This window comes from Sinocyclocheilus rhinocerous, unplaced genomic scaffold, assembly GCF_001515625.1.
Source record: "Sinocyclocheilus rhinocerous isolate Xijiao unplaced genomic scaffold, SAMN03320098_v1.1 scaffold848, whole genome shotgun sequence".
Classification (NCBI taxonomy): domain Eukaryota; kingdom Metazoa; phylum Chordata; class Actinopteri; order Cypriniformes; family Cyprinidae; genus Sinocyclocheilus; species Sinocyclocheilus rhinocerous.
The window spans coordinates 11,499-37,089 of NW_015664186.1; the positions used below are offsets into that span (position 1 = coordinate 11,499).

At 36.5% G+C, this 25,591-nt stretch overlaps 1 protein-coding gene across 1 annotated transcript in view; it reads right to left on the reverse strand.

Annotated features, from left to right (window-relative positions):
- Window positions 1–3,142: 3,142 nt before the first annotated feature.
- LOC107729851 (exocyst complex component 4-like) overlaps window positions 3,143–25,591 on the reverse strand; it is a 42,635-nt gene continuing 20,186 nt past the window's right edge. Inside the window, exons 8-11 of the mRNA XM_016540563.1 lie at window positions 19,997–20,142; window positions 19,684–19,772; window positions 3,800–3,896; window positions 3,143–3,348 (exon numbers count right to left, since the gene is read on the reverse strand). Coding sequence (XP_016396049.1) covers window positions 3,318–3,348; window positions 3,800–3,896; window positions 19,684–19,772; window positions 19,997–20,142 — 363 coding nt within the window. The 3' untranslated portion in view covers window positions 3,143–3,317. The remainder of the gene's footprint in view (window positions 3,349–3,799; window positions 3,897–19,683; window positions 19,773–19,996; window positions 20,143–25,591) is intronic.

Genomic DNA, 25,591 nt, shown 5'->3' on the forward strand with positions numbered 1-25,591 from the left:
GTCACTTTCATTTCAACTACCAATACCTCGTTCCGGCTCCTTCCGCCCACCCCAGCGGCCCTAACATCTGCTCTCTGACCGGGGTGTGATCTCACAGACTCCGGGCCCTGCCAGGCCTAATCACCTCTGAGCGTGGATGCATACAAGGGGAGAGATTATGGCAAGCCGAGAGTGCCCCCTTTTCAAAATGCCAACCTCAGTCAGGGCAGGAGGATTTAAATACCACTCAAATGTCAGTGTGAGGCCCCACAAGTCAAACTAAATTACCTCCTACCTGTTCCATCTCCCCTCTCGCTGTAGTAAGCATGTCTCCAATTCACACGCATAGCCAAACATCCACATAAACATAAAAACCCACATATGAGTGAGTGAGGCAGACAGTCACTCAAAAACACACCAGCTAACAGACTAACATAAAACACTGCGAGTACTTTCAAACTGATTCAAGTAGTTGAAAGCAACAGAAACGTACACAAACACACACAGACGTACACAAGCGGTCTTTATGGAGCAACCGTATTGATCAATCAGGAGAGATTTGATACTCGGCAAAGTGTTTTCGCACTTTCGCTGTACAGTGCAAGCGGAGCCCATATATTAACATACAGTGAACGGGTCTGGAGACGTGTGAAGCTCCCCAAAGGGATTATCGATCTCCTCGGACTGCTCCTGCCCAGCATCAATCAAAAAGCATCAAGTCCACACCTCTAAGATCTTCAACGTCAGCCTCTTCCACAGAGACTATCGATCACAAATTGCATGGTGAATTGATTGGCAGTAACATTAAGAGCCTGTATTGATCTCGGCGTAAGTTTAGGTTCTTCTCGGTCACTGATAAAACAAACTCCTGCATCAGGAGTACAGTTCGACTTCGATTGGTGCATAGAGTTTAATATAGGGGTCAGTTAGGGGTCCAGTTAGCCTCTGTAACTACAGCTTTCTGGTGACAAAAGCTACTTTTCCCTTTGATGTATATTCGAAAGCAGCTGTGCATTCTGACAAAATTAATTAAGCAACATATAAATTGCACTTATTTCATTTATATTTGACATATATTTCTCTGTCTGCTGACTTTGACACAATGACACAGAAAAGACATTGCTTATGATTGTCAATAATAACAAAAATGCACCAGAAATGACTAATCATTAAATTATCATACCACAATTTTAATTAAACACTTATGACAAAACCATATAAAAATATCCTAAATATATGCTGATAAATATATGCTAAAAATACAGTTTAATGTTTATAATATATTTATAATGTTCATACATGTTTTAAAAAAAATCTATAAAATCTATTAAAAAGTTTGGTCTTTTAAATACTGCTGAAGAAATTATGTGAAAAAAATTACAGATTTTTTTTTTTATAATATGTTTATATTTTTCAACAATTTATAAAAAAGGTTAAAATGTTTGGTGTGCAAAATATGCTTAGAATATATTTTTTTACACATTTTACAAAATGTATACAAATGTAACAGTATTCACTTATAACGGTGTAATTCTTATAGCTTTTACTAATATTCTGAATCATTTTTTAGTTTCCTTTTTCATTTTAGTTAAAGTTTTAATAATTTTATTGTGTAGTACATAGTTAAACTGAATTAAAATGAGAAATGTTTCCTTGGCAACATATTTTAATTTCATTTATTTTATTTCAAGTAACAATTTTTAATGGTTTTAATCTTAGTTTCTGTTTTAGTTTTAGTTAATAATAACTCTGTCTTAAACACTGCTGAAGAAATTATGATGAGAAAAATAAGAGTGCAAAATATGTATCATAATACGTTTACAATTTTCAAAAAGGACAAAAAAAGTTCAAGTCTAGTCTGTTTTCCTGTTTTAGTCCAAATGTTCCTCATTTTACATATTGTAAATTAAAATGCTACTTCCATCAACCAAAACATGTCATTTTAGTTAGAGTAAACTTAAAATTAAATAATTAAATATCTGAAATATGAAATTAAATAATAAAATATTTTTTAGACTAAAATAAATCAAAAGCTAAAAAATATGATTCTGACAATGACTGATAAATCAGATGCGATATACAGACACACAAAAAAACTGTCTGAAACTACATCCAAAAGCAAAGATGGATCTTTCTCCAGAAATGACAGTCCTCATAGGTTTGAACGTGTATCAGTGCAGCAAAGCATTAAGCACACCGAACGCAGCCAAGGACAGGCGGCCACACATCAGGCTCCTCGCAGAGGACTATGAGTGATAGCAGCCATTATGTGGCGGCAGGCAAAAGGTGGAGAGCAGTCACTCGTTTATTCATGCATTCATTTGTTCGGTCCGTCACCTCAGCAGGGACCAGATGAGCTGTACTGTCGGAGCGATGATCCGCCTGCCATTCATCTCAGACGGACAGCTGTCTGACACGCCCTCTGCCCATCCCCTGCTGCTGTCGCATTGCTCACATGACCACTGAGAGCAGCTCATTTAGATTAATGAACACGGCTAGAATACATCAGTGTGCAGCAGGTGCCTCCTCCTCATAGTGGGCGTACTGTAAAATATCTGCAACGTTCGCGATCGAGCCAGAATCACAGCAGGCCAAAAGATGTATTTTCCCCAAATGACTGTTAGCAACAGAGTTGACGCATTCATATCCTGAAATATACGTTTTGTAATGGACTAAATGGGGATATTATGCACTTGTTGCTAGGAAAGTTTGGTAAACTCAACATAAGTTCATGACTATTGTGGTGACTGATACGTAAAATAATGAGGACAGACCTGAGAAGCAGTCGAGCTGAAAAGACAACAAGCAGTGATTTGGTACCATTATGACAAAACTGACAAATTAGACACTTTTGTGCTCAGATTAACAATGATGATCAGAGCTAAACCTCTGCTAGCAAATTAATTTTTCTCAAGAATATGTGATTGATACCTGTGCAAAACTCACCGCCACAATTCTATGCAGTTGCTAATTGACTGCATAGCCGAAAGTCACTAGATATGGATCGAACACTTTAAACACTTAGAAACCCATTCACACACCTCTTCTAAACAAGCCACACGATTTAAGACATCATTCTTGTTCAAGTCACATTCTTAAGCTTATTATTAATATAGGGTTAAATACTAATTAGGGTTAAAGGTTTAAATGCTACTATAATAGTGTTGCTTGACTTACCATGGGTTGAAATGTCTAGAATAATATAATTTGACAGAAAATCTGCTTTCTATTCACATGTGGTATAGCAATGCGAGCTGTACATCCACAGCTTGCATTAACACCAACAGGTCTTTTAAAAGAGCGTTTGAGAAGGGTGTTACATCCAGGACAAAATAGCATCAAGCCATCTGACAGTGACAGTGACCATGTCTGGGGGAAAAAAAAAACAATGGAAAATCAATGCACTGTGGCACAGATGTAATTGCGAGCAATAGGAGTATCGGGAAGTCCGGTCACGTTGTGGGCAGGACGACCATGCTTGTGATATGTCTCTGTATTATAGCGGTAATATGACAGTGCATTAGTGGGCTGGACCGATGATCCAATAGATTAGGAGATTGAAAGGAAAATTGAAAGCGGAGCGGTTCTAAACGGAACGCTCCAATTGATACCGTCAGAACAAATCAAAATCAATGGTAGGGGCTCGGAAACGATGCGGTAATAGCTGCCGGCCAATGAAAAATATGAAAGGAAGGGGGAAAAAAAAGATCACATGCTATGGCCGAGGAGACAGATGAAGCAGGGGAGAGTTTAAACAGCTTGCTGAAATGCAGCTTTATAAAGCATGTTCGGCTGACATGTATTTGTGAACAGGACCTACCTAAGCAATGGCTGAAAGATGACCGTAATGTTTCTGGCTCCTGGTTTACACAGGAACTTAGTCTCTCCTCCCTCAATCAGGTTATCATCAGCTCCACCTGGATAGAAATACACAGGAAGAAACGATTAAACAGATTTTCTTCCAAAATACTATGTTTTTATATGGACCCTTTACTCCGTTACACAGAGTGACAAAATACAACAGAATGCAGGTGTTTTGAGAAACATTTTTTAGAAATTAAACTTCATTAAAGTTGAAACTGTGCCTTTAAAACAGTGCTCATGGCTCAAAACGCTAAAAGATAAAGTGAAACGCATCACATTGGTCAAAGGAGCAGCACACTTATGGTTTCCATGGACGATGATAAAATACAGTTTAGCAGTCATCACACAAAAATATTGGACTGCTAAATGCCAGAAAGCAAAGCAAAGCAAAAAACTAAAACAAAACAAAAAATTTAACAAAAAGGGGAAAAAAATCCAAAAAGCAAAAGCGAAGCACAAAAAAACTAAAAACTAAACAAAACAAAAAGAAAAGAAAAAAATCCAAAAAGCAAAAGCAAAGCACAAAACAAAACAAAAAGAAAAAAAGCAAAACAAAAATCTAAAAACAAGACAAAACATAAAGCAAAAGCAAAGCACAAAACAATAACATAAACAAAAGCTAAGCAAAGCAAAACAAAAAAGCCACACAAAAAAATTCAAAACAAAAAACAAAGCAAAGCAAAGCAAAGCAAAGAATAAAATATTGTGGTCAACCATCAAAAAAGTAATTTTGTCAAATCATTGCAATTTACCACAAGCCAGAGATACAAGACTCCCCCTCCTCTCTCTCCTATTTGCCCCTCTGTGTATGTGCGTAGTCCTGCGCTAACAGGGTTAATAAGAAAATCATAGCTGTGTAACTCTCTCATGATGAGGCAGGGCCCAAAAAAATGAAGTGAGCTCCAATTCTTATTAGCGCCACTCATCCACAAGTAATCAATATAATTGACTGCAAGAGAATCAAGTCTGCCATCAATAAGAACATTCCTGGGTGGACAGAAGGTGTGTGCGTGGCCTCATGGGTCGGTGAATAGAAGTGCCAAGGCGTCAGCCTACTGGCATTTCTCTCGCACTGTGACAATGTTATTCATTAAAATTTCACAGCCCTTTGAGATTGCCACTGGAGAGACTGCTGCAACTACGTAGCACTAAGCCTGGGCACTGCTATCCTGACAAACACCATGCAGGAAACACACACACATCTGAGACACTTATGTGCACATCACACACACACACACACAAGTCCTCAGTGGAGAATCACTTTAATTTCTTTTATCAGTCAGTTGTTACATGAGATTTCTTGCCCAAGGGATGGGAAATGAGTCCAGGCCCGGGAACACAAATATTAATGCCAGACGCACATAAAGCACGTGTGTGATGGATTTGGACTGCTGTGGAATTACAAGTGAAGCAAAAGAGTGTGCTTGTATGATTTGTCTCCAACGTTGTGATCTCAGACCCACTGGTGTGGGTTTAATCGCAAAACTGGAATCAGAGTCATCCTGTGTTCATTGTTTTGAGAGACAAGACATGCGTCAAATGAGAAATGGGTTCACCTTTCACTGCACTAAAAATCCTGCAGCGCACCTGTCCAGCATTCAAACGCACCTCCCGCTGCTGTTCTTGTCATTTCCACCTTCCTGAGATTCTTCATGGAACACGTTTTGATGAAAAGCTCCCTCGCTCTTATTTCATTTCCACCCCTTTTTCTCATTAAAAAGACAAGAGGATTCTTTATCCTCTCTAAAAGCTTTCTGGTTGGAGCTCTGTTTTTCAAAGTTGTTGCTCTGGAAAGGGAACTTATCTTTGTCTTCCTTAGCTTTCTGTTTCTCTTTTACTCTCAATATATCCAATCTCTCTCCCGCTAATCCAATTAAGACTCAATTACAACAGCAAAACAAGAAAACACAGCTGCCACCGCACATGCTGACTCTGACCTATAGACAAGTGGCGACGGGAGAGAAAAACACAGTGAGAGACAGAGGACAGAACTGTTACAACAACAGTCGTATGATAAAAATGCATAAGTTCAACAATTTAAGGGAGGAAATAGGTAGAAATCAACTGAAAATAGTGAGAGCATTTGTCCACAAAAATTGTGAGAATGAATCGGTTTTAAATTATAAACAAAATGTTTTGCAGCATATGCCATAGTTTCCCACCAGAAGTCTTTGAAGTTTATAGTGGTCAAAAGTTACAATATAGCTGTAATATTTCCAGTTATTATTTTAATTAAAAATGTAAGAGTATTATTTGTAATAAAAAAAAATATATATATTGTATAATAATATAATAAGGTAGGGGTAGTAGTAGGGGTAGTAGCAGTAATAATAATAATAATAATATTAAAGAAAATGTTTCATGAAAATATATAAAAAATATTGCTAAAAATAAAAGATTGCATCAGCTGAAAAAAAAAACTCTGCTTATTGTTTTTAAATATTTTTAATTAAATTTGAGTAAATATTGTGAAAAACAATGTTCATTTAATTTGTACAATTTTGTGTCTTTCATTTGTTATCATTAAATTGTATCATATACCACCTTGCCCTCTAGATATCAGTATGAGCCATTAAAAAACCCCAAACAGTTGAGCACTAATTAAAAACACATAAATAAAAGCTGTGATAGCCAGCAGGTCAAAGAGTTACAAATCCAGATTGTGCAGTGTCATTTAATGGCAAAGACAGAGGAGAAAATGTTATCAGTTGCCAGCCTGGCTTGTAATTATTCAGTAATAATTAATCATTATTCAGATCCTTGCAGGTCATATTAATGAAGGTCCATTAAAATGTTGTCAACACAACAGACTTTGATTGGAAAAGCAACAGGCCAACATCTGCTATGTTAAATCTAAACAATCATTCACAACAGTTTAACATGTTATTTCAATATTTTACCAGTCAAAAAATAAACAAATGTGAACAAATGGCGACAAGTTAGCTGGTCCAGTTTATTATGATGTGCCTCCACATTTGTTGGCGGTTTATTATTATGCTGAAGTGTGTTTCCTTTTATAATCTATGTGTGCATAAGATCGTGCAAGTGCGTATGAGAGGTGTTATAGCCTGGCCCCCGTGAATGTCGCTAATCTAGGATTGGAGTGAGGGTGCGTATGCGCCTTTACATCAAATTTACATTTCTATTCTTGACAGATGCTCTCTAACCAAAGCGACTTACAAGAAAGTGCACATATTGTGTAAGTCAGTCTTGATGAGTGAAAAGTGTGTGACTGAGCATGCACGCACACCTCCCACTCATGTCAGCCCCCATGTAATCAAGCCAGCCAATGACTTAGTGAAATTGCATTAGCTACACTTTCGTGGGTTTGATTAGAAATAGTTTGATGTGAGATGTTCTCCGTCCCTGCCCGGATCTACAGCCGAGAAACGTGTAGTGTCTTCGCTAACACCAGCCGTCCCAGTGGCTCAATCCGTGCGTGTGTCTGTGTGTGTATGTGAAAGAAATAAATGCATGTCAATGTGAGAGGTCATGCAATCAGGCTGAAAAACCTGCTGTCTGTCTGTCTGTCTGTGTGTGTGTGTGTGTGTGTGTGTGCGTGACAGAAACATCAGCAACAGATTGGTGATCACTTATTTACAGTGAATGTCAATATTGGAGGCACACTGGTTGTTTAAACCAAGCTATCAACTCTGATCCAGCTACTATGCATGTCTGCTGTAGACAAGAACAAAATCAATCCCACTGCAGTATGACACTGTACTGTGGCAGACCAGTTAACGTGCAACACAGAAATAACACTCATAGTCTCATGAAAACCTTCAAAGACAAATATGCAGTGGCTCCAAAGTATTTGAACTCTTAAGTGAAATAGAGGCATGTATGAATGTCACTGCATTAGATGCAAAATATCAAATCAAGTGGCATCGGCAGATGAATTAAGCTACAATCCAGTTCCTTAGTTTATATTAGCCGGTTTTGCAGTTGCTTACTAGTACCAAAGTAATTTTTATCGTGAATGTAGGTAGTCAGCGTTTCTCAAGTTCAGACCAAATTGAATTTTAAACAGTGTATATATTGTTTTAAGATAAAACAATGTAATAATAATAATAATAATAATAACAACAACAACAAGAATTTTTATAGTTGTTGTTAAATACCATTTTTTATTTTATTAATTTTGAACAGTGCATATATTGTTTTAAAAAAATTAGTTTTACATAATTGTATTTTTTTGTATATTGTGTGTGTATAGTGTATCTATTGTTTAAAATAACAACAAAAACAATTAAGATTATTATTATTATTTAGTATTATTTTGGACAGTGCATATATAGTTTTACAATACTTATTTGTTTTAGAATTAATTATTATTATTATTATTATTATTATTATTAAAATAGACGCACTGTTTGTTTACTATTGGATTGATGTTTTTGGATTTGGAACTTTATTGTAAATTCTTTATTTTATTTTATTGTTATAACAACAACAACAACAATAATATATGTATTATTATTATTTTTATTGAATCATTGTTTAAAAAATAATAATGAATCATTAAATAATAAATAATTAATAACAAAACCTAATGCATTTCTTGAGAAGTGTGCTTGTGCTATCTTCCTTTAAAATAATAGCAAAGTGCTTTGCTATTTTGTTAAATAATGCAATGACACTCATTCACTTTTAAGTTTGGCTCAGGTGTCCAAATACTTTTTTTTATCGAGCAAGTCCTTTCAACAACATAAACACATACTTGAAAATACACAAACACAGGCACAGCCCGTTCCCTGTTTGTACAGTGCTCTGGCTTGATCTCCATGGGTTAGTTATCAGTTGAGCTGCCACAGACAGACAGACTACACAGCACAAACACATACCAGCTGCCAGGTTTCTCCTAACAAAACAGAATGAAGATCGACAGGTGTGTGCGTGTGTGGCCAATCAGTGCTGTCAGGCAGAAACCTCCAACTTGAAAAAGAACAGGCCAATTTTCAATAATTCATGACTTCCCAGTCGGCCTGGTTATAATTCCTCTGCCATGTCTTCATGTCTGATTGGCTTCTGATGAGGCTCCTCTATTATTAAAACTCATTTGAGGGGACAATATTCCAATATTTCTGGCCAGGAGAGAGCCGAGACCACTAGCTCAGTATGTTGACAATGCATCGAGATGACAATTAAACAAATGAATGTATGAATACATAATTGTGAAAACAGAGTTGGATAAATTATTAATTGTGTCATGGTGGGCAATTCCCCTCGCTTCGGATAAGATGCTTTTATACATTAATTTTTAACAAGCTCTGAATCATTGCACTTTTAGAGCAAAACAACCTGTTTTTTTTTTTTAAACAGCCCTGATTACGGAGCCATCACTACTGCTTCATTTGACTTCATTACAAAAGAGAAAATAAAGTCAACCCCTCCACTTCCAACCAGACACTCATGCCCATAATAGCACATACCCTCTTATTTCACCTGTCTGGCTCTCTTTCGATATACTCCTGTCACAGTTTCTTTCCTTCTCATCATGAGTATCAATTCAATTGAAATAAAAAGGAATAAATTAAAAATATTATTACTGAACAAGTAATAATTATAAACGAACAAGGGGAAGAATAAGGTTAAATGCGTTATAATGATTATAGGTAAAATGTTCCTTTCGGTCTCTCTCTTCACGTTCACACTGTGCTTAACACTTGGTTAACGTCTTTTGCAATGCAATGCTAGGATGTAACAGCGAATTGTTTAGCAACTGATGACCAATACAGCAACTGATTAAACAATACTTATTAATTACACTAATTTAAGAAACATTCACACTTTGTATAGTTTTGGTGTTTTAGGGGAGATAGTTTTCAAAAATGTCAAACAGTAATACCAAACATATTAACTGGAGTGATGAAGAGATAAACTACCATTCACAAGTTTAAAGTCCACAAGATTTTTTATGTTTTTGAAAGAAGCCTCTTATCCTCAAGAAGGATAAGATATTTTGATCAAAAATACAGTAAAACAGTAAGATTGCGAAATATTATTATAATTTAAAACAACTGATTTCTATTTTAATATATGTATTTTAAAATGTAATTTATTCCTGTAATGGTAAAGCTGAATTTTCAGTAGTCATTACTTCAGAGTCACATGATCCTTCAAAAAACATTCTAATATGCTGATCTGCTGCTGAAGAAACATTTATTACTATCAACAACAGTTGTGATGCTCAATATTTTTGTGGAAACACAAAACATACCTTATTTTCAGTATTCATTAATTCATAGAAAGTTCAAAACAGCATTTTTTTTTTCATGTCTTTAATGTCACTCTTGATTAATTGAAGGCATCACTGCTAAATTAATGTCGGTAACACTTTATTTTAAGGTGTCCTTTTTACACGTTATATGTATTTACTATTGTAATAACAATTAATTGTGCATAATTACAAGCAAGTAACCCTAAGCCAAACCCAAATACTAACCCTGACCATATAGTAAGTACATGTAGTTAATTAATATTACTCAGTACTTAAATGTATAATTACACTGTAACAAGGACACCTTAAAATAAAGTGTAACCTTAATGTCTTACATTTAAAAAAAATGTTTTTGTTTGGTTTTTGTTAGAATATTTTAAGCACTCAAAGACAACCATAGCAGATTTACGTGGTGGTGACATTTCTGCAGAAAGACAAAATATTAAAATGGTTTGTAAAATCAGATAATCACTTAACCTCATAAACATAAAAAAAACCTAAAACCTCAAAAACCTCAAAACCTGAACTAGCCAGATAATTACTAACCAGGATAAAGCGTGAACGGTGTGAAATATGCAACACATAACCCAACCCCGGGTTTTGCCATTTCTAGTTGTGTTGTCTGTCCATCGCTCTCTCTGTATATATCTCTTTCCCCCATAGGCCACCTCTGTTGAGTCTCATTGTAACTGGAGGACAGGAACATGGGAGTTGAGACGGGTCTCTGCTGCTGTCTCAAGCACCACTGATTTAGAATCAGAGAGCCAGTGATTGTGATTGTGTTTAAAACGCTGTTCCACTCATCCAGACATCATCATCATCATCATCATCACCACCCTTGTTCTCTGTCCTCTCCTTTACCTTTTTCCCTCTTCACCTCCCTCCTTCTCCCCCCCACCCCCCACCACTTCTTCTTCAATCATGCAGTTCCCAAATGAAAGGTAAACAAGCCTGTGACAGCCACGGTGATGACGGGCTCGTTGATTAAAATTAGCACAGGTTGTGAAACACAGACAAACACGCTCACTCAGACAAAGTCTGTAATTATGTGTCTGCCCTCCGTATGATAACAGCTACAATCTACACTTATAACAAACCAGAGAACTTCAGAAATGCAAATAAAAAGTTTTATCGGCACTCTCTTTACCTTGTTATTCACGTTCAACTTTAAATTCTTCAAACAGCGCATTTTTTACAACCAATATTAAAGAAGTACTATTTACTTACTTCCTGTCTCATAAAATCTAAGTTTGACTTCATGAAGCAGAAAAGCAACAGCAAGAAACTGTCTCCCCGTCAATACCCACAGCACCACTGATATGTTATTACCATTCAAGTCCATTTCAGCCAATCACAGGCCAATCTCATCTCACCACTGCAGTAATTCAATAATGTGTCCGTGATGAGATCCACCTCAGAACTCCACTCATCACAGCTGCCCCCCCCACCAAAAGAAAAAACAACAACACAATCACGGGCCGTAATGCTGTTTCAACCCTAATCAGCTTCTGCTATAAAATTACTGGGAAACAGATTGAACATGAAACATCCGACTAGACCGCACACCGGCTGACTGCTGCTCCACTCTGTGAATGTGACGGGACTTGGTTGTGAGTGAATTTCAGTATTTGACTTTATAATCTGTGACTCAAAGCCAGCAGAAGCATACAAAACTGACAGTGCATCTAAAGATGGGTGTTTTTTTCCCGGTACATTATGAGTTCTGCTTGACAGATTGGATGATATGATCTCAGTGAGATCTTGGCTAAAATCGATTAAGCTATCTCATAACTTATATATTTATATCCTTAATATCTAAACATCTTGAAGGCAAGATCAATTACTTAAAAGGTAAAATTTTGTAAAGAAAAAATATATATATATATATATATATATTTTTTTTTTTTCCCCCAGAGATCTTAATATGAAAATAATTTATGGTTATGTTTATATTTTTTCCTACTACACGATTGGCAATGTTTCTTGCTTTAATTATTAACCTCGCCAAATTTTTACTGATTTACGCTTAAAACAGGAAGAAAAATCATCTATATAATTCCTTAATCTCTTAATTTTGCTCCTCAAGTAAATGTGTCTTTTTAAAGAGTGTTTAGACATCTGTATTGGTAAACAAGCCAAAAATACTGATTAAGCCAGATCTTTTGTAGTGCAGTTTTTAGTTAAATATCAATGGATGGCATGATAAACATTTTAAGACTCTGATAGCTTTTACAGCAGGTTTTACAACATCAATATTTTACACGTTCTGATGCAAAATTTGTGCAATGCAAAACTGAAATGGTCCCGCAAAATCCAAGCAAACAGGCAATGCTTTGACTGAAAAGAGTGAAAAAGAAGTAACTAAACATCTCTGTCATGAATACTAGAACAGACAGACACAGACAGACAGACAGACAGACAGGTAGACAGGTAGACAGATAGACAGATAGATAGATAGATAGATAGACAGACAGGATAAACAAGCTCTCCAAATACAGAGCAAGATAAGTTGAGGATATCATAAAGGCTCAAACAGCACTCTAGCACACACACTAGCACTGGACACTGATTGGCATGAAGTGTGTGTATTGGAGTGTTCTGCTGACGCTCCACAGCTGGTGGTCCAGCATAAGCGGCAGATCTTATTTGTTTGGATTCAATTTGGAGTGCCGGATGAGGAGCCAAGGGAATAAATAAAATGAAAGAACAAAAGGAAAACGGCAACAGCATTACGGAGTAATTTAATTGCTCATTTCTCTATGGCTTCTTTCACAGTCTCTCTTCCTCAGATGCAGGTAGATCTGTGATGTTTCAGCATCTGTGGCTATAAAGACTCCAGCCATGGTTATCTAGTTATTAAGATAAATCAACTGTTTAAGAAATTATCAAGGTTGTGGCCACAGAAACATACACACGATAGATGATATTTTATCAATTCTCTGACACACACAGGCACATAAAGCCATCTCGCTTAAAGAGCCATTTAAATCAATGTGGCGCCTGGAGTGTCATATCTTCTGAGTCTCTGGGTTCCATCAGGCCTCATTTAGCACACAGATCATCAGGCTCAGCATACACACACACACACACAAAACAGAAGATCAGGCACAATGCTAACAGTCTGTGACATACAGTAACAATGCCATTTCCTCTAGCTAATGCTGCTTATTTCTCCTTGTGATGTTCAGAGACTTTTCTTAAAGGAACAGCTCTGCCAAAAAATAAAAAAAATGACAATTTATGCACTCTAATGTCTTTTGAATCCTGATTGACTTTGTTTCTTCCATTAAACACAAAATGAGCCGCTAATAACAATGTCCAAGCTGATCTTTTCTATATAATGAACGTAAATGATTATCAGTAAATAATGTTCTTTACACAAAGCTATTAAATGGTTTAAAGGGGTCATATGATGTTGCTAAAAAGAACATTATTTTGTGTATTTGGTGTAATGCAATGTTTATGCGGTTTAAGGTTCAAAAAACACAATATTTTCCACATAATGTACATTATTGTTTCTCCTCTATGCCAAAAGGCTATATTCCAATATAGCTTACAATTTGTATGAACTACTTTTATGATGCTTTATGGAGCTTTTTCACCGTTATGGAACTTGTAAACCCTGGTCTCCATCCACTTCCATTGTATAGAAAAGAGCAGCATTGCCATTCCTCAGAACTTCTACTTTTGTGTTCCAAGAATGAAAAGTGAGTGAAACTGGGTGAAATATCCCTTTAAGCATGTCTAAATAAACAAAAACCATCACAACAATCAATCTCGTTGTCTTTTGAAGTATTTTCAGGTATGTTTCATCTAGATTTTGTATTTTGAAAACAAACTTGTGACCTTTTCTTGTCCTTCCTTTGCCTCTCGTCAGTGTCCATCAAACATGCTTTGATTGTGTGTCAAACAGTGACGTCTCTCTTCAACAATCACACCTAAAAATGCTCCCTGTGGCGTATGTCTGTCTCTCTAATCTTTTCTCTCGCTCGGCGGCTCTCAGTAGGAATGCCTGATTGCATACTGTCTTTGGTGCTCTAAAACAGATGCTAAGAAATGCCAATGCTGAATACTGAGGATATGGGGCTAATCAACATCTACAAAAATAAAAGGTCAAGAGGAAAGGGAAAGAGCATGAAGGGATGAATAAAACAAAGAAAGAACAAAAGAAAGAAACAGAAAGGTCAAGGCCACCAATATCTGGCAGAGATCAGATCATGACTCAAACAAAACAGCAAAAAAGTACTGCAAAAACACTTACTTTTTTGTTTGAATTGGGCTACTTTTAAATCATTTGACCTATTAAATACTCACATCCAATGTTTCTCTTCACTTAGAATTTTCTCTCATTGTCACTTACCAAATAGGCTATGTCTGGTCTGAAATCATCATTTGGCACTCAGCTAGGGTAAATGCACACACGTGCCACTATTGGCACACGAGTGATAATAAATTAAGCGATAGCGTTAGTTCTGGCAGGTCACGTGAGTCAAGCTTGCATCAGCTGATTCTCAGCTGATCACCGATTATCATTATTTATATATTTATTTCATTCATTTAGCTGTTTATTTTACAAATGCTAAAGCATCTGTCCCTTGCATCTGCGTGTCACATTCAGTATTACAACAATCCTTCCTCGCAATAGTCACAGAGCATGTCTATTTATGTTTATTATAAGCTATATGAGAAGTCATATGACAGAAAAGCACAAAAACTGGATGTCAGAATATTGGTTCTTTGCAAATTGTAAAAGTTTTTACAAGAAAAAAATAAAAAGATAAGAAGCTTGTCATGTATTTAAAGTATTAGTTCACTTCCAGAATAAAAATTTCCTAATAATTTACTCATCCCCATATCAACCAAGATGTTCATGTCTTTCTTTCTTCACTCGCAAAGAAATTAAGGTTTTTGAGGAAAACATTCCAGGATTTTTCTCCATAAAATGGACTTCAATGGTCCAAACTGCAGTTTCAGTGCAGCTTCAAAGGGTTAGGGGCACTCAAAACGATCCCAGCCGAGGAATAAAGGTCTTATCTAGCGAAACTATCAGCCATTTTCTTAAAAAAAATAACCATTTATATATATTTTAACCACAAATGCACATGTTGCACAAGCTCCACGATGCGCGTCCGCAAATTCACAAATTCAATTTGGACCTTCAACCTGTTGGTTCCCATTAAAGTCCATTATATGGAGAAAAATCCTGTAATGTTTTCCTCAAAAACCTTAATTTCTTTGCAACTGAAGAAAGAAAGACATGAACATCTTGGATGACATGGGGGTTGTTACTCTTGAACTCATTGAAAAGATGAAATTAGAAATGAAATCCTACCTTGAAAAAAGATTTGCTAACCTTGGACATATTTGAACAACTCAGAAAATGTTTCTGCAAGTTGCAGAGATTTTTATGAAAAGCCTATTTGTATCAGTGCTGATCCAGAATTTTGTCTCCGTTAGGATGTGTGAAACCTTAAATCAGCACTCTGACTCGAAAAGTTTGAAAGGTATCATAGAAACAGCTGTTTTTGTGATAGAGAGCCAGTTATCTGGAAGTGCCAGTAAAGCTTGACAGTTTTTGATGGAAACTCTACTAAAAACAGAGTCTGACACCATCCACAAACACAACAACTTTCGTTAGTGTAGAGAAATCTGATGGAGCTCACACACTCACACAAACACACACACACACTTTCGCACACACACCCCCATATTCACCTCCTCACTCCACTGGTGAGGGATTTTTCCATTTGCACCTCTCCTACCCCTATTGTGCTTCACAAATCAGAGCGACAGACAACAACTCTCCTCTGCCCACAGCCCTGCCACTCACCGTGACCCACCTCTCTCACTCTCTTTCTCTCTCTCTGGGGAACACCAGCATCATGCATAAACAAGACCTTCCCTTTATCCTTTCGCTGTAAGCTTAGAGGAGAAAAACTCAATTTGTATACGTGTGTTCGGAGAAAAAGAAGAATCTCCCTATTTTGTGATAATCCCTGCCCAACACACAATGAGCTTTTCGGTTTCTTTATTCTTCTATCTCTGCTTCTTTCAGTTTGCAGGTTTGTGGGACTGAAGAGACATGCAAGGAATGTGCCAAAGACCATACATAGGAATATATATAGGACATACTGCATTATTACTACGGGATCCATCGTATATAAAACAAAAAACAATATCTAATATTGTCAATCATAGATTCTCAGGTGTGGTTTAGGTGTCCAGATACTTTGTGGGGGTGCATACCAAGCCTTGGCGCTCATATAAGAAATGCAAGTTTGAATTCTGCTTGCAACATGCTCTGATTCCATTATAAGATTGCATTATCCTCTCATTCTCCACTATAACGGTCTACAAAGTCATGTAAAAGCCTGGAAAATGAAGAGAGTGGGGGGAGAAAGACTTTGTGCCTTGGTGCACATACAAGAAAGTCAAGTTCAAGTTAAACCTGTAACATGCTCCAATCCCATTCTTGCTCACTTTTTATAATTTTCCACTCACTATAATGTCCACTATACCCGTCTAAAAACGTATGTCTAAAAACCTACGGCCCCAAAAATGAAAAGAGCGAGGAGAGAAAGAGGTCATACAAGTGCTGCAAGTTCAAGTTTAGCCAGAAACATGTTCAAAATCCCAATCCTGCTCACTTTTCCTATAATTTTCTACTATACTTTTCTACAAAAAGAGAATGGAGTGAAAGAGGTCATTTGAGCCTTGATGCATGAAATGCAAGTTCAAGTTAAGCCTGCAACATGCTCCAATCACATTGCAAAAGCCCCCAAAAATTGAGAGGTTGTGCAAGGTTGTATGAGACATGGATCACATAAAAGTGCTGCAAGTTCGAGTTCAGTCTGCAACATGCTACAATCCCATTTCTGCTCACTTTTCCTATAATTTTCCACTCATTCGCCACTATACCCAACTAAAATATTATGGAAAAGCACGAAAAATGGAGAGTGGAAGGAGAAAGAGCCTAAGTGCCTATATGAGTGCTGCAAGATCAAGTTTAGCCTACAACATGCTTTGAACCCATTCAGCTTTTACTTCACCTTTTATTTTTCTCTCATTATCCACTATATTAGTCTAAAAATTATGCAAAAGCCTAAAAAATAGAGCGTAGGTGGTGAAACAGTTCATATGAGACTTGGTGCACATATGAGCACTGCAAGTTCAAATATAGTCTGCAACATGTCTAATCCCATTCCCCCTAACTTTACCCACTTATTCTCCACCATGCCTGTCTTAAAAATATGCAAAAGCCCAGAGAAAATGAAAGAGGAGAGCACTGAAGCAGTAATGAACTCTTCAGAAGGAAGCTGAGGATTAATTGATCTGTAGGAGTCATGCTGGAGGAGGGAAAGCTGTAATTAAGCTACAGAGGCTCTGAATGCGGTTTTATAATGACTGCTACAAACACACACACACATTCACTCAGAGACGTTCCACATGACATCGCACTTGCACATAATTGCAGTCTCATGCAACTCTGACAAAGCTGTTTTGCTCCAAAACTGGTGAAGTACTGTTTTATTTACAGCACATTGAGGAATTTTACCATTTTATGTCACTGGAAAGCGGTATAGTGCTTTGCTAATAGATCAATAGATCAAATCCTCATGAACTTGCGACCCTACTGGCAAAAATGGCACTGCAAAGGTATAGATGTTTAAACATCTGTACCATTTAGCCTTGCACAGTGACTGGACTGTCAAAAATTTGATATTATATGAAATGCCTGTGTATATGTGACATATTATATGTAAAATATATTAAAAGGCAGTGAAGGTTGTTCTGAGAGGTCATTATACTAACTGCAGGATCTGCTTATTTATGGATTATTTAATGACTTATTTAAATATATTTAATTAAATATATTATTTAAATATTTTTTACAACCATTCAGTCAGGTCAGACCATCTACCAGCCCTAATGCTTTATGCCTGAATGTCTGTGTGGTTGCAAACTTAATTAAAATACGGAACATTCCTGTGTTGGCTTCAATACATATTTTTCTAATTTATTCCCTAAGAAATCCATGAATGGCCCCACGTAATGAAACAATGACTTTCAACTCTCTCGTCCTCCCTCCCTCTACCGAGTTGACTTATTCCGTCTGTTAAATTATTTCATCCCTTCAATCTCCTCTCGTCCTTTCAGGCTACAGACACTGTGCCTGTATTGTGACGGCACAAATGAACAGTGGAAATCTCATCTCCTATTTGGTGGTGCGAAGTGTTCAACGAATCAAATATTCTCCTTTTTTCACTTCTAAAGCATTTGAAGGAACACCATGAGAGTCTTAGAAGCCCATTTACTTCCTTATCTAATGTTAATCGTCACGTTCATCTTGCTCTTTTTGAGCCTGACGAGTCGGCTGTGATTGGCGGTTCGCTATCTGTTGAAATCGTACTTGAACAGCTGTGACGAAGAGAAAATTTCAGTTGGTGCACTGGCAAAGTTGACACACACCAGGAATATTGAATACCTAAGCAACACCTTTAAAGGGATAGTTCACAAAACAATTTACTATTATAAATTACTATTATAAAATTATAATTATAAAATCTATTATAAAATCACTATTTACTCACCCTCATGTTGTTTCAAACCTGCCAGTTGGGATTTATCGCATGAACAAATCACAGCCGAACATAACCAGTCATATGCAATCATATCGCAATGGAGGCATTGCTTCCTCTCACGTGACTTTCCCCCATTCATTCTTAATTACCCCCCACCAAACTCATCGCAGGCTTTAGGGGGTCTGTTAAAACTCAATGGGCTCAGGGGAGGCGAGAGAGACGTGGACTTCCGCAGTAACATTACTTGCTAGTGTCGCAGTTGGGCAATGTTTCTTTAGAAAAACAAGTGATTTAAACACTTTTTAATGTTATTTTTTGTAATATTGGCGTTGTTTTATTTTTGTACTACAAATTTTTTTCTCATCCAATATCTTGAGGAGGCACTGCCTCCCTTGCCTCCACGGAGGAAACGCCCCTGATATACAGTATATGCAAACAGCGTAACAAGAAATAAGAAATAAAATGTGAATAAATAAATAAAAGAAAATAAACAGAGAAATAATAAAACTGCAAAATACATAGTGTATATATTTTTGTGAGCTATTCCTTTAAAACCCCTTTAAAAACAGAGACACAAAAGCTTATAGAAGCAGAAAGGCAAAGACTATTTCTTGTGATTTATTTCCCTTTTTTTAAACTTGAAATGAAGGCTCACAGGGATTTCTTGAAGAAAAAAAAAAAGGGAAAAGAAAAACAAGAAGGGACACACAAGTGTCAAGCACCGCTGATTGAAGCTGCAAGGTCATTTTGAAGAGTGAGAGAAGAGGGGAGAGGAAGAGATGCTCTCTGGCATGTCTGTCTCACTCCATCAGGGTGTGTGTGTGTGTGTGTGTGTGTGTGTGGCACAGAGATGCTGAACAAAAGAAGAAGCTCTAACAGGTGAATGATACATAGCTAAGCAACTCTTCACCCTGATGACTTCAGGGCCTCCTCTCCATCATCGCCCTATTCACTCCTTCCATCCTATTCACACTGCACCTGCCGGCCCCTGCCATACTCTCTGCCCCTCCTTTCAGCTTCCCCCTTCCACTTGCTCACCTTGCAACTCCCCGCTTTTGCTGTAGAGTTCTCGCCGCTGCTCCCGCAGGTACGCACTCATGCTAATGGCATGAGAAGAAGACTCAAACCTGCAAAAAAAAAAAAAAAATGTTGTCAAAGGTTACGTAGGAAAGCAAGTCAAGGGTTTTCATTTTAAGTTAACCTGAAATCTAATGTGAATTGTAAACCCAAGAGCAAGGAGAAAATGCTTTCCCATGAGGCACTTACCCCAGTCTATGCGTGTGGTCCTTGTCTGCTGTTACCCTTCCCATTCCAATTAAATTCCTGAATCACTCTGCATGAGCAAACTTACTTGAATAAAGACTGTTTAGGTCGGAGAGGTTTCTTCTTGGCGAAGAACGCTCCAAAGTCTCCGCCGGTGCTGGCGTAAGACAGCTGGGCAGAAGGCTCTGCAGCTCTACGGGTATTTTTGACATCCAGGTAGTCCATTAGCAGCACCTGAGAGAGCATAAGAGCAATTTTTTATGTTTATTCAGTCAGTCATACATTACAATTACAGTAAACATCCAAATTCATTTTACTTTTTGACACTTTAAGTAGCTGTTCTACTAGATGTGCTAAACAGCTAGTGATGAACAGTTTATTAGTGCACTTGCTGGCACTGCACTTTGCAAACACAAGCAAACAGGTTTAGAAAAGGGATGGAATGGTCGATTAATCAAATGATTTTTCAAACGTTTTGATGCCAAGGACACCCAAATGTGATGATTCACTTGCAAAAAGACTCCTTTCTAAATATAAAGGCAGCTGTATATTTTAATGCATATACAGAATCATTTATACTGTTTGAGAAAACTAAATATTTATTACTCTGTATTAACTTGACAGCATACTGTTTTCTTTTAATGATATAAATATATATCATATATCAAAAGTTTGGAGTTGGTAAGACTATGTTTTTGAAAGAAGTCTCTTAGTTCCCTAAAGCTGCATTTATTTAATCAAAACAGAAAAATACTGAAAAAACTGTAATAGTGTGAAATTTAACTACAATTTAAAATAACATTTCTATTTTAATATATTTATTTTAAATATATAGATATATTAATATATTCCAGCTGTCACATGATCCATCAGAAAGCATTCTAATGTACTGATTTGGTGCTCAAGAAACATTTCTCATTATCATCAGTGTTGAAAACAGTTCATATTTTTGTGGAACTGTGCTTCATTCATTTTCAAAAGTTCAGTTTCAATTCATTTTTTTCATTATTCTTTGATGAACAAAGTTGAACTGCATTTATTTGTAATGATGTAAAGGTCTTTACTGCCACTTTTGATCCGTTTTATGCCTCCTTGTTGAATAAAAATACTTTCTATTCATTATTAATCATTTCTTTAAAAAAAAAAAAAAAAAAAAACACGCTGAACCCAAACTTTTGAACTGTAGTGTATAAACCTGAAAAAACACTTTTTCAGCTCAATTCAGATTTATTTGTATAGAGATTTACACACAAAATATTGTTCAAAACATTAACTTTGAAAGCTCTAAAATACATTTTCTAAAATATGTAGTTAGGTTATGTATACCCCTAGTCTAGAATGACTTAACTGCATCTGTTTCTAGGCCTGTCTCAGGCCCATCTTTTCTGGCTGTCTGTGTAACTTCGAACGCCTGCCATGTGCGCCAGCAAAATCCCATTAACTCTGATTAAAACTGCACTGCACTGCATCTGAGTTCATGAATATCCCATTCAACACTATCCATAACCATTAAGGGAGGTTCAAACTGCTGCAAGAGGACTGAAAAAGAAGTTCAAGTAAACTTTTCCACAAATTAGCAAGCCATTTTCCAATGGCTCCATAATAGTGACGCAATTAGCTTGGTCTATTTCTAAATCCCAGCTGCAAAACAGTCCAAAGTGAAGATGGAATTAGGAAAGGACAGATGGAACTACTTCTGACTGATAATAGCATAATTAAACGGAGATAAGAAGAGAACGGTCTATGAGAGGAGGGGAAGCCTCATCAACAGCCATTCCTCAACCCACAGGCAAGTCTAATCCGGCCAGCCCGTTACATTCTTGTCAGATTATTAATTACTAATGCCCATCTGATCCAGTGACGGAGCGGGTCTCGCATGTAGACCTCCAACTTAATTAAATGCCAACGTTTGCCTGATGAAGGAGTCTGGACCCACTTCAGTGACCTCGGAGAAGGGAACACAGAACTTTTAAGGCAATTAACCGTGGAGGATGAATGGATGGTGGGAGAAAGAAAGAGAGAGAGATTTCATGATGAAAACAGCAAACACAGGAAGGGGGACAGATGGAGAGAGATGTACAAGAGAGATTAGGAAGTGATAAATCGGCAAATTCATCCCCGCAAAGGAAATAACAGAATTCCTTCAGTACAATGCAGTACATTTTCAAGTCCTCTTCATACGGAGCTTACTTTATTTACTTAACGCTTTATTATCCATTCAATGTGCCGTAGAATAGAAATTTGTCTTTGGCACTGGCATAAAAAAGACAAATGTATACAATTAATAGAATATAAAGATAAGGTAAAAGAAATAAGATATTTAAAAAACATTAAAAAAAATAAATAAAAACCTTAAATGTCAAAGTCAAGAAATAAGATATTTCAGAAACAATAATAAAAAAATAAAAAAAAATGTCATTTTTTGTTTAAAGGTATAGCTATTGTTCAATAATAATAATAAAATTATTATATTATTATTATTATAAATAACTGTACTTCAAAGCAAATCCTACGATAACCATAGCAATGTTTAAAAGATGAAAATCATGAAAACAGTTTTCTTCCATCACAATATGACAATAATGATAAAGGTGAACATAGGAGTTAATTTAAAAAATACATCTGAAAAAGATTTTCAAAGTTGTGAATAAAAACAAAAGATTACTGGAGCATGTTTTACAAGAAAATAATATTTCACTTCAAAATACTTCTATTTCAAAATGTCATGTTTAATTCAATGTGTTGGTATAGCGGTTTCTTTGTAATTATCTGTTTTAATTATTTTATTTTAAAAATTGAATACCAATTTCTGAGTGAAAACAGTTTCTGCACCAAATCTTTTTTTCAGTGGATTGCTGCTAAGAGTGGATGTTGTAAATACAGGTAATTTAACTGGTAATTAATTATAGGTTTTCCCCGTATCCTCAATATCACTGTCCAAATTGTTGGTAATATCCTTTAAGTTTTAGTGGTGGTGTGGTTTTATTATGCTTTAGCGTGAATTTATTCTTCATGGTTTGTGCGTACTGTAAGTGCATGAGAATATTTTTGCAATATGTTAAACAGAAAAAGAAATACAGGAAGATGAAGGGAGGAAAACTTGAAGACAGGACTCATTATACCACCACCACAGCCAGCAAGGTCACTCTCACTAAAATGCCTCATGCCTCATCAGAAGTGCTTTCGTGCCCATTATAATGCGGCTTATTAGAACAGCCTTCGTTTTTCGTAACAACAGAGATGAAGCGTGGGCAGCAGCAGTGCTGTGTCCATTTTAAATCACCAAACAAGTAGGTGGAAACAACAGAGGCAGCTCAGCCAACAACACAAAGAACCCTCGAATGAGTCTGGCAATAAAACATGCAAAACAAACTGCTGATCTCCAGCAGGAACATCTAAAACACCACATCAAACAGAGACAAAGAGCGGCCCACTTATGATTTATGTCGACCATGGATGGACACAAAATAACAAAAGACCTGTTTAACATCACTGGGAAGTCTTATAGCCGGTGTCATAGCCGTGTTGAGAGGGCAGCTAATTTATACACCAATCTGTGTCTTCATGGAGAAAAACCTCCACAAACAAACACTAAGGATGATGGGTCAAAATGACTAGACGGTTCTGAAAATATTTGGTAAATTTGTAGTAAATGAAAGATTGTCAATGACTTTTCCCAGGGAAATGACCTCCAAATGACCTTTTTTTCTGAGAAGAAAAAGGGAGGACAAATACAAAATAAAATCAGTACTTTGAGCAGCAGTAACGTGATGGACACATTCTGAACCCTTCCATTTCCGGACGTTCATTTCACAGGCCCTCTTCTTTATTGGAGCCTTAAAGACTAGGCTGTTTTTACAGAAGGGAAAAATCTATATTCATGGCCTCTTTCAAGAAAAGACCAGCTTGAAAATGGTCTTGGGAAACAAGAGCCTGTGAGAAACAGCAAATGGCTTTTCACACCAGATAATAAACACAGAGCACACTGGCTGGATTTGTGATGTGCACGAATGCGTATCCCACAACAATTCTGTTTCCTTCCAACTCAAAACCATTACAAAGTTTAGCGACGTCTTCAGATGTGTCTGGAAAACCAAGAGTTAATCTTTAGTGAACCTTTAAACCCAGCCCCTTGTCTTTGAGGACACATTCTCAATTTAATGAACAGCGAAAAGCAGCACTCATCCCCTCTATTAGCCGCAAATCAAGCTAATTAAAGAAGAAAAACAGTGTTGAAGGATGTGCAGGTGAGCACCTGCTCTCTGATGATAGACGTTTGCAGAGTGCTTTAAGAAACGATGGAAATAAACAAAGCTTCCTGCCTCTCGTCAACCCCTCGAGATTATAAAAACGCAGTTTCCTCTCGTTCCATGGTTTCCAAAAAGGAGTCTGACACCAAAACATGATCATTTCTGAAGTGTTTTTTAAAACTGGGTGCATGTATGACCTTCATAAATTAAAAAATTTCACAAAAACAACCCAATTGCATTTTTTTTGTCTTTTTTACCCATCTCTGTGCAATTAAAATATGAATGACCCGACTGACAATAAAACTATAATCATTATGGAGGAGGGGTATTATGAACCATGGGATTCTGTCTCCATGGATACCTTACCATTATTCATAGTCATATAAGCTCACATGGGTGTTTGAGAAACACATAAATAGAGACCAAAAAAACAAAACGATCTAATATAAACAGCATATTTATTATTGTGATGCTTAACATTGATCTTGGATGCATCCAGCCAAGGTGATATGTTAATATGACACCTCAGGTAGAAAAAAAATTATATGTTGATTAAAAAGTTGATTAGTCGATCTCTTTGTTATCTTATACCTGCATTCTGGCATGCCATTTTATCAGATTTTCACTTCCTACACACAAAATATATAAATATATATATGCCTACGTATAGAATATTAGCTGGTTTATGCCAGATATATTAAGTTCAAATATATTTTTACCATACTTTCATATATAGTTAAAAGGTAAAATTAAGAGAATTTCTGTTAGGTGCCAGCTGATCCAAGCATATGTTTACAGGAAGTCAGATGCTTATCCACTGCAATCAATAAAAGTCATGGTCTCTAGGTACATGTGGTGAAGGGATCAGTGTGTTGCTATGTCACAAATGCAAAGTAAAACTGCAAAAGCCACAGCTATGGAGCAATTATGACAACACACCTGCTATAAGTGCAGTGATTGATTGGTTTAGTTAATGCTTACGCTCACATAGAGTAAAGTCTAAACCTCCCACACTCTTGCCTGCATTTTTGTTTTTAGTTTTTCTGGAAAAATAATCTGCTGAGGTTTCAAATAAATAATGCCAACTTTAACCAGAATCAATAGCAGTAAATTGGGTTGAATCTTTCAGAGGCTAAATATGAGTATTAGATTAGAGACCAAGATGGGTTTATAGTGAATCTATCTTTAGGCCTTACCATTGATAATTCAAATAATCTGAGGAAAGAGTCCAATAAAGCAGACATTAAAGTAATGAAAATGAAGATGAAGTTTTTTAAAAAAGAGAGAGGTAGTGAGGATAAAAATAGAAAAAAGTGATAATAAAAACAATAAAACACAGTAAAATAATATTAAATAATAAGAATAAGAATTAAAAACAAAAGTATATATATTTATATGTCGCCGACATATATATATATATATATATATATATA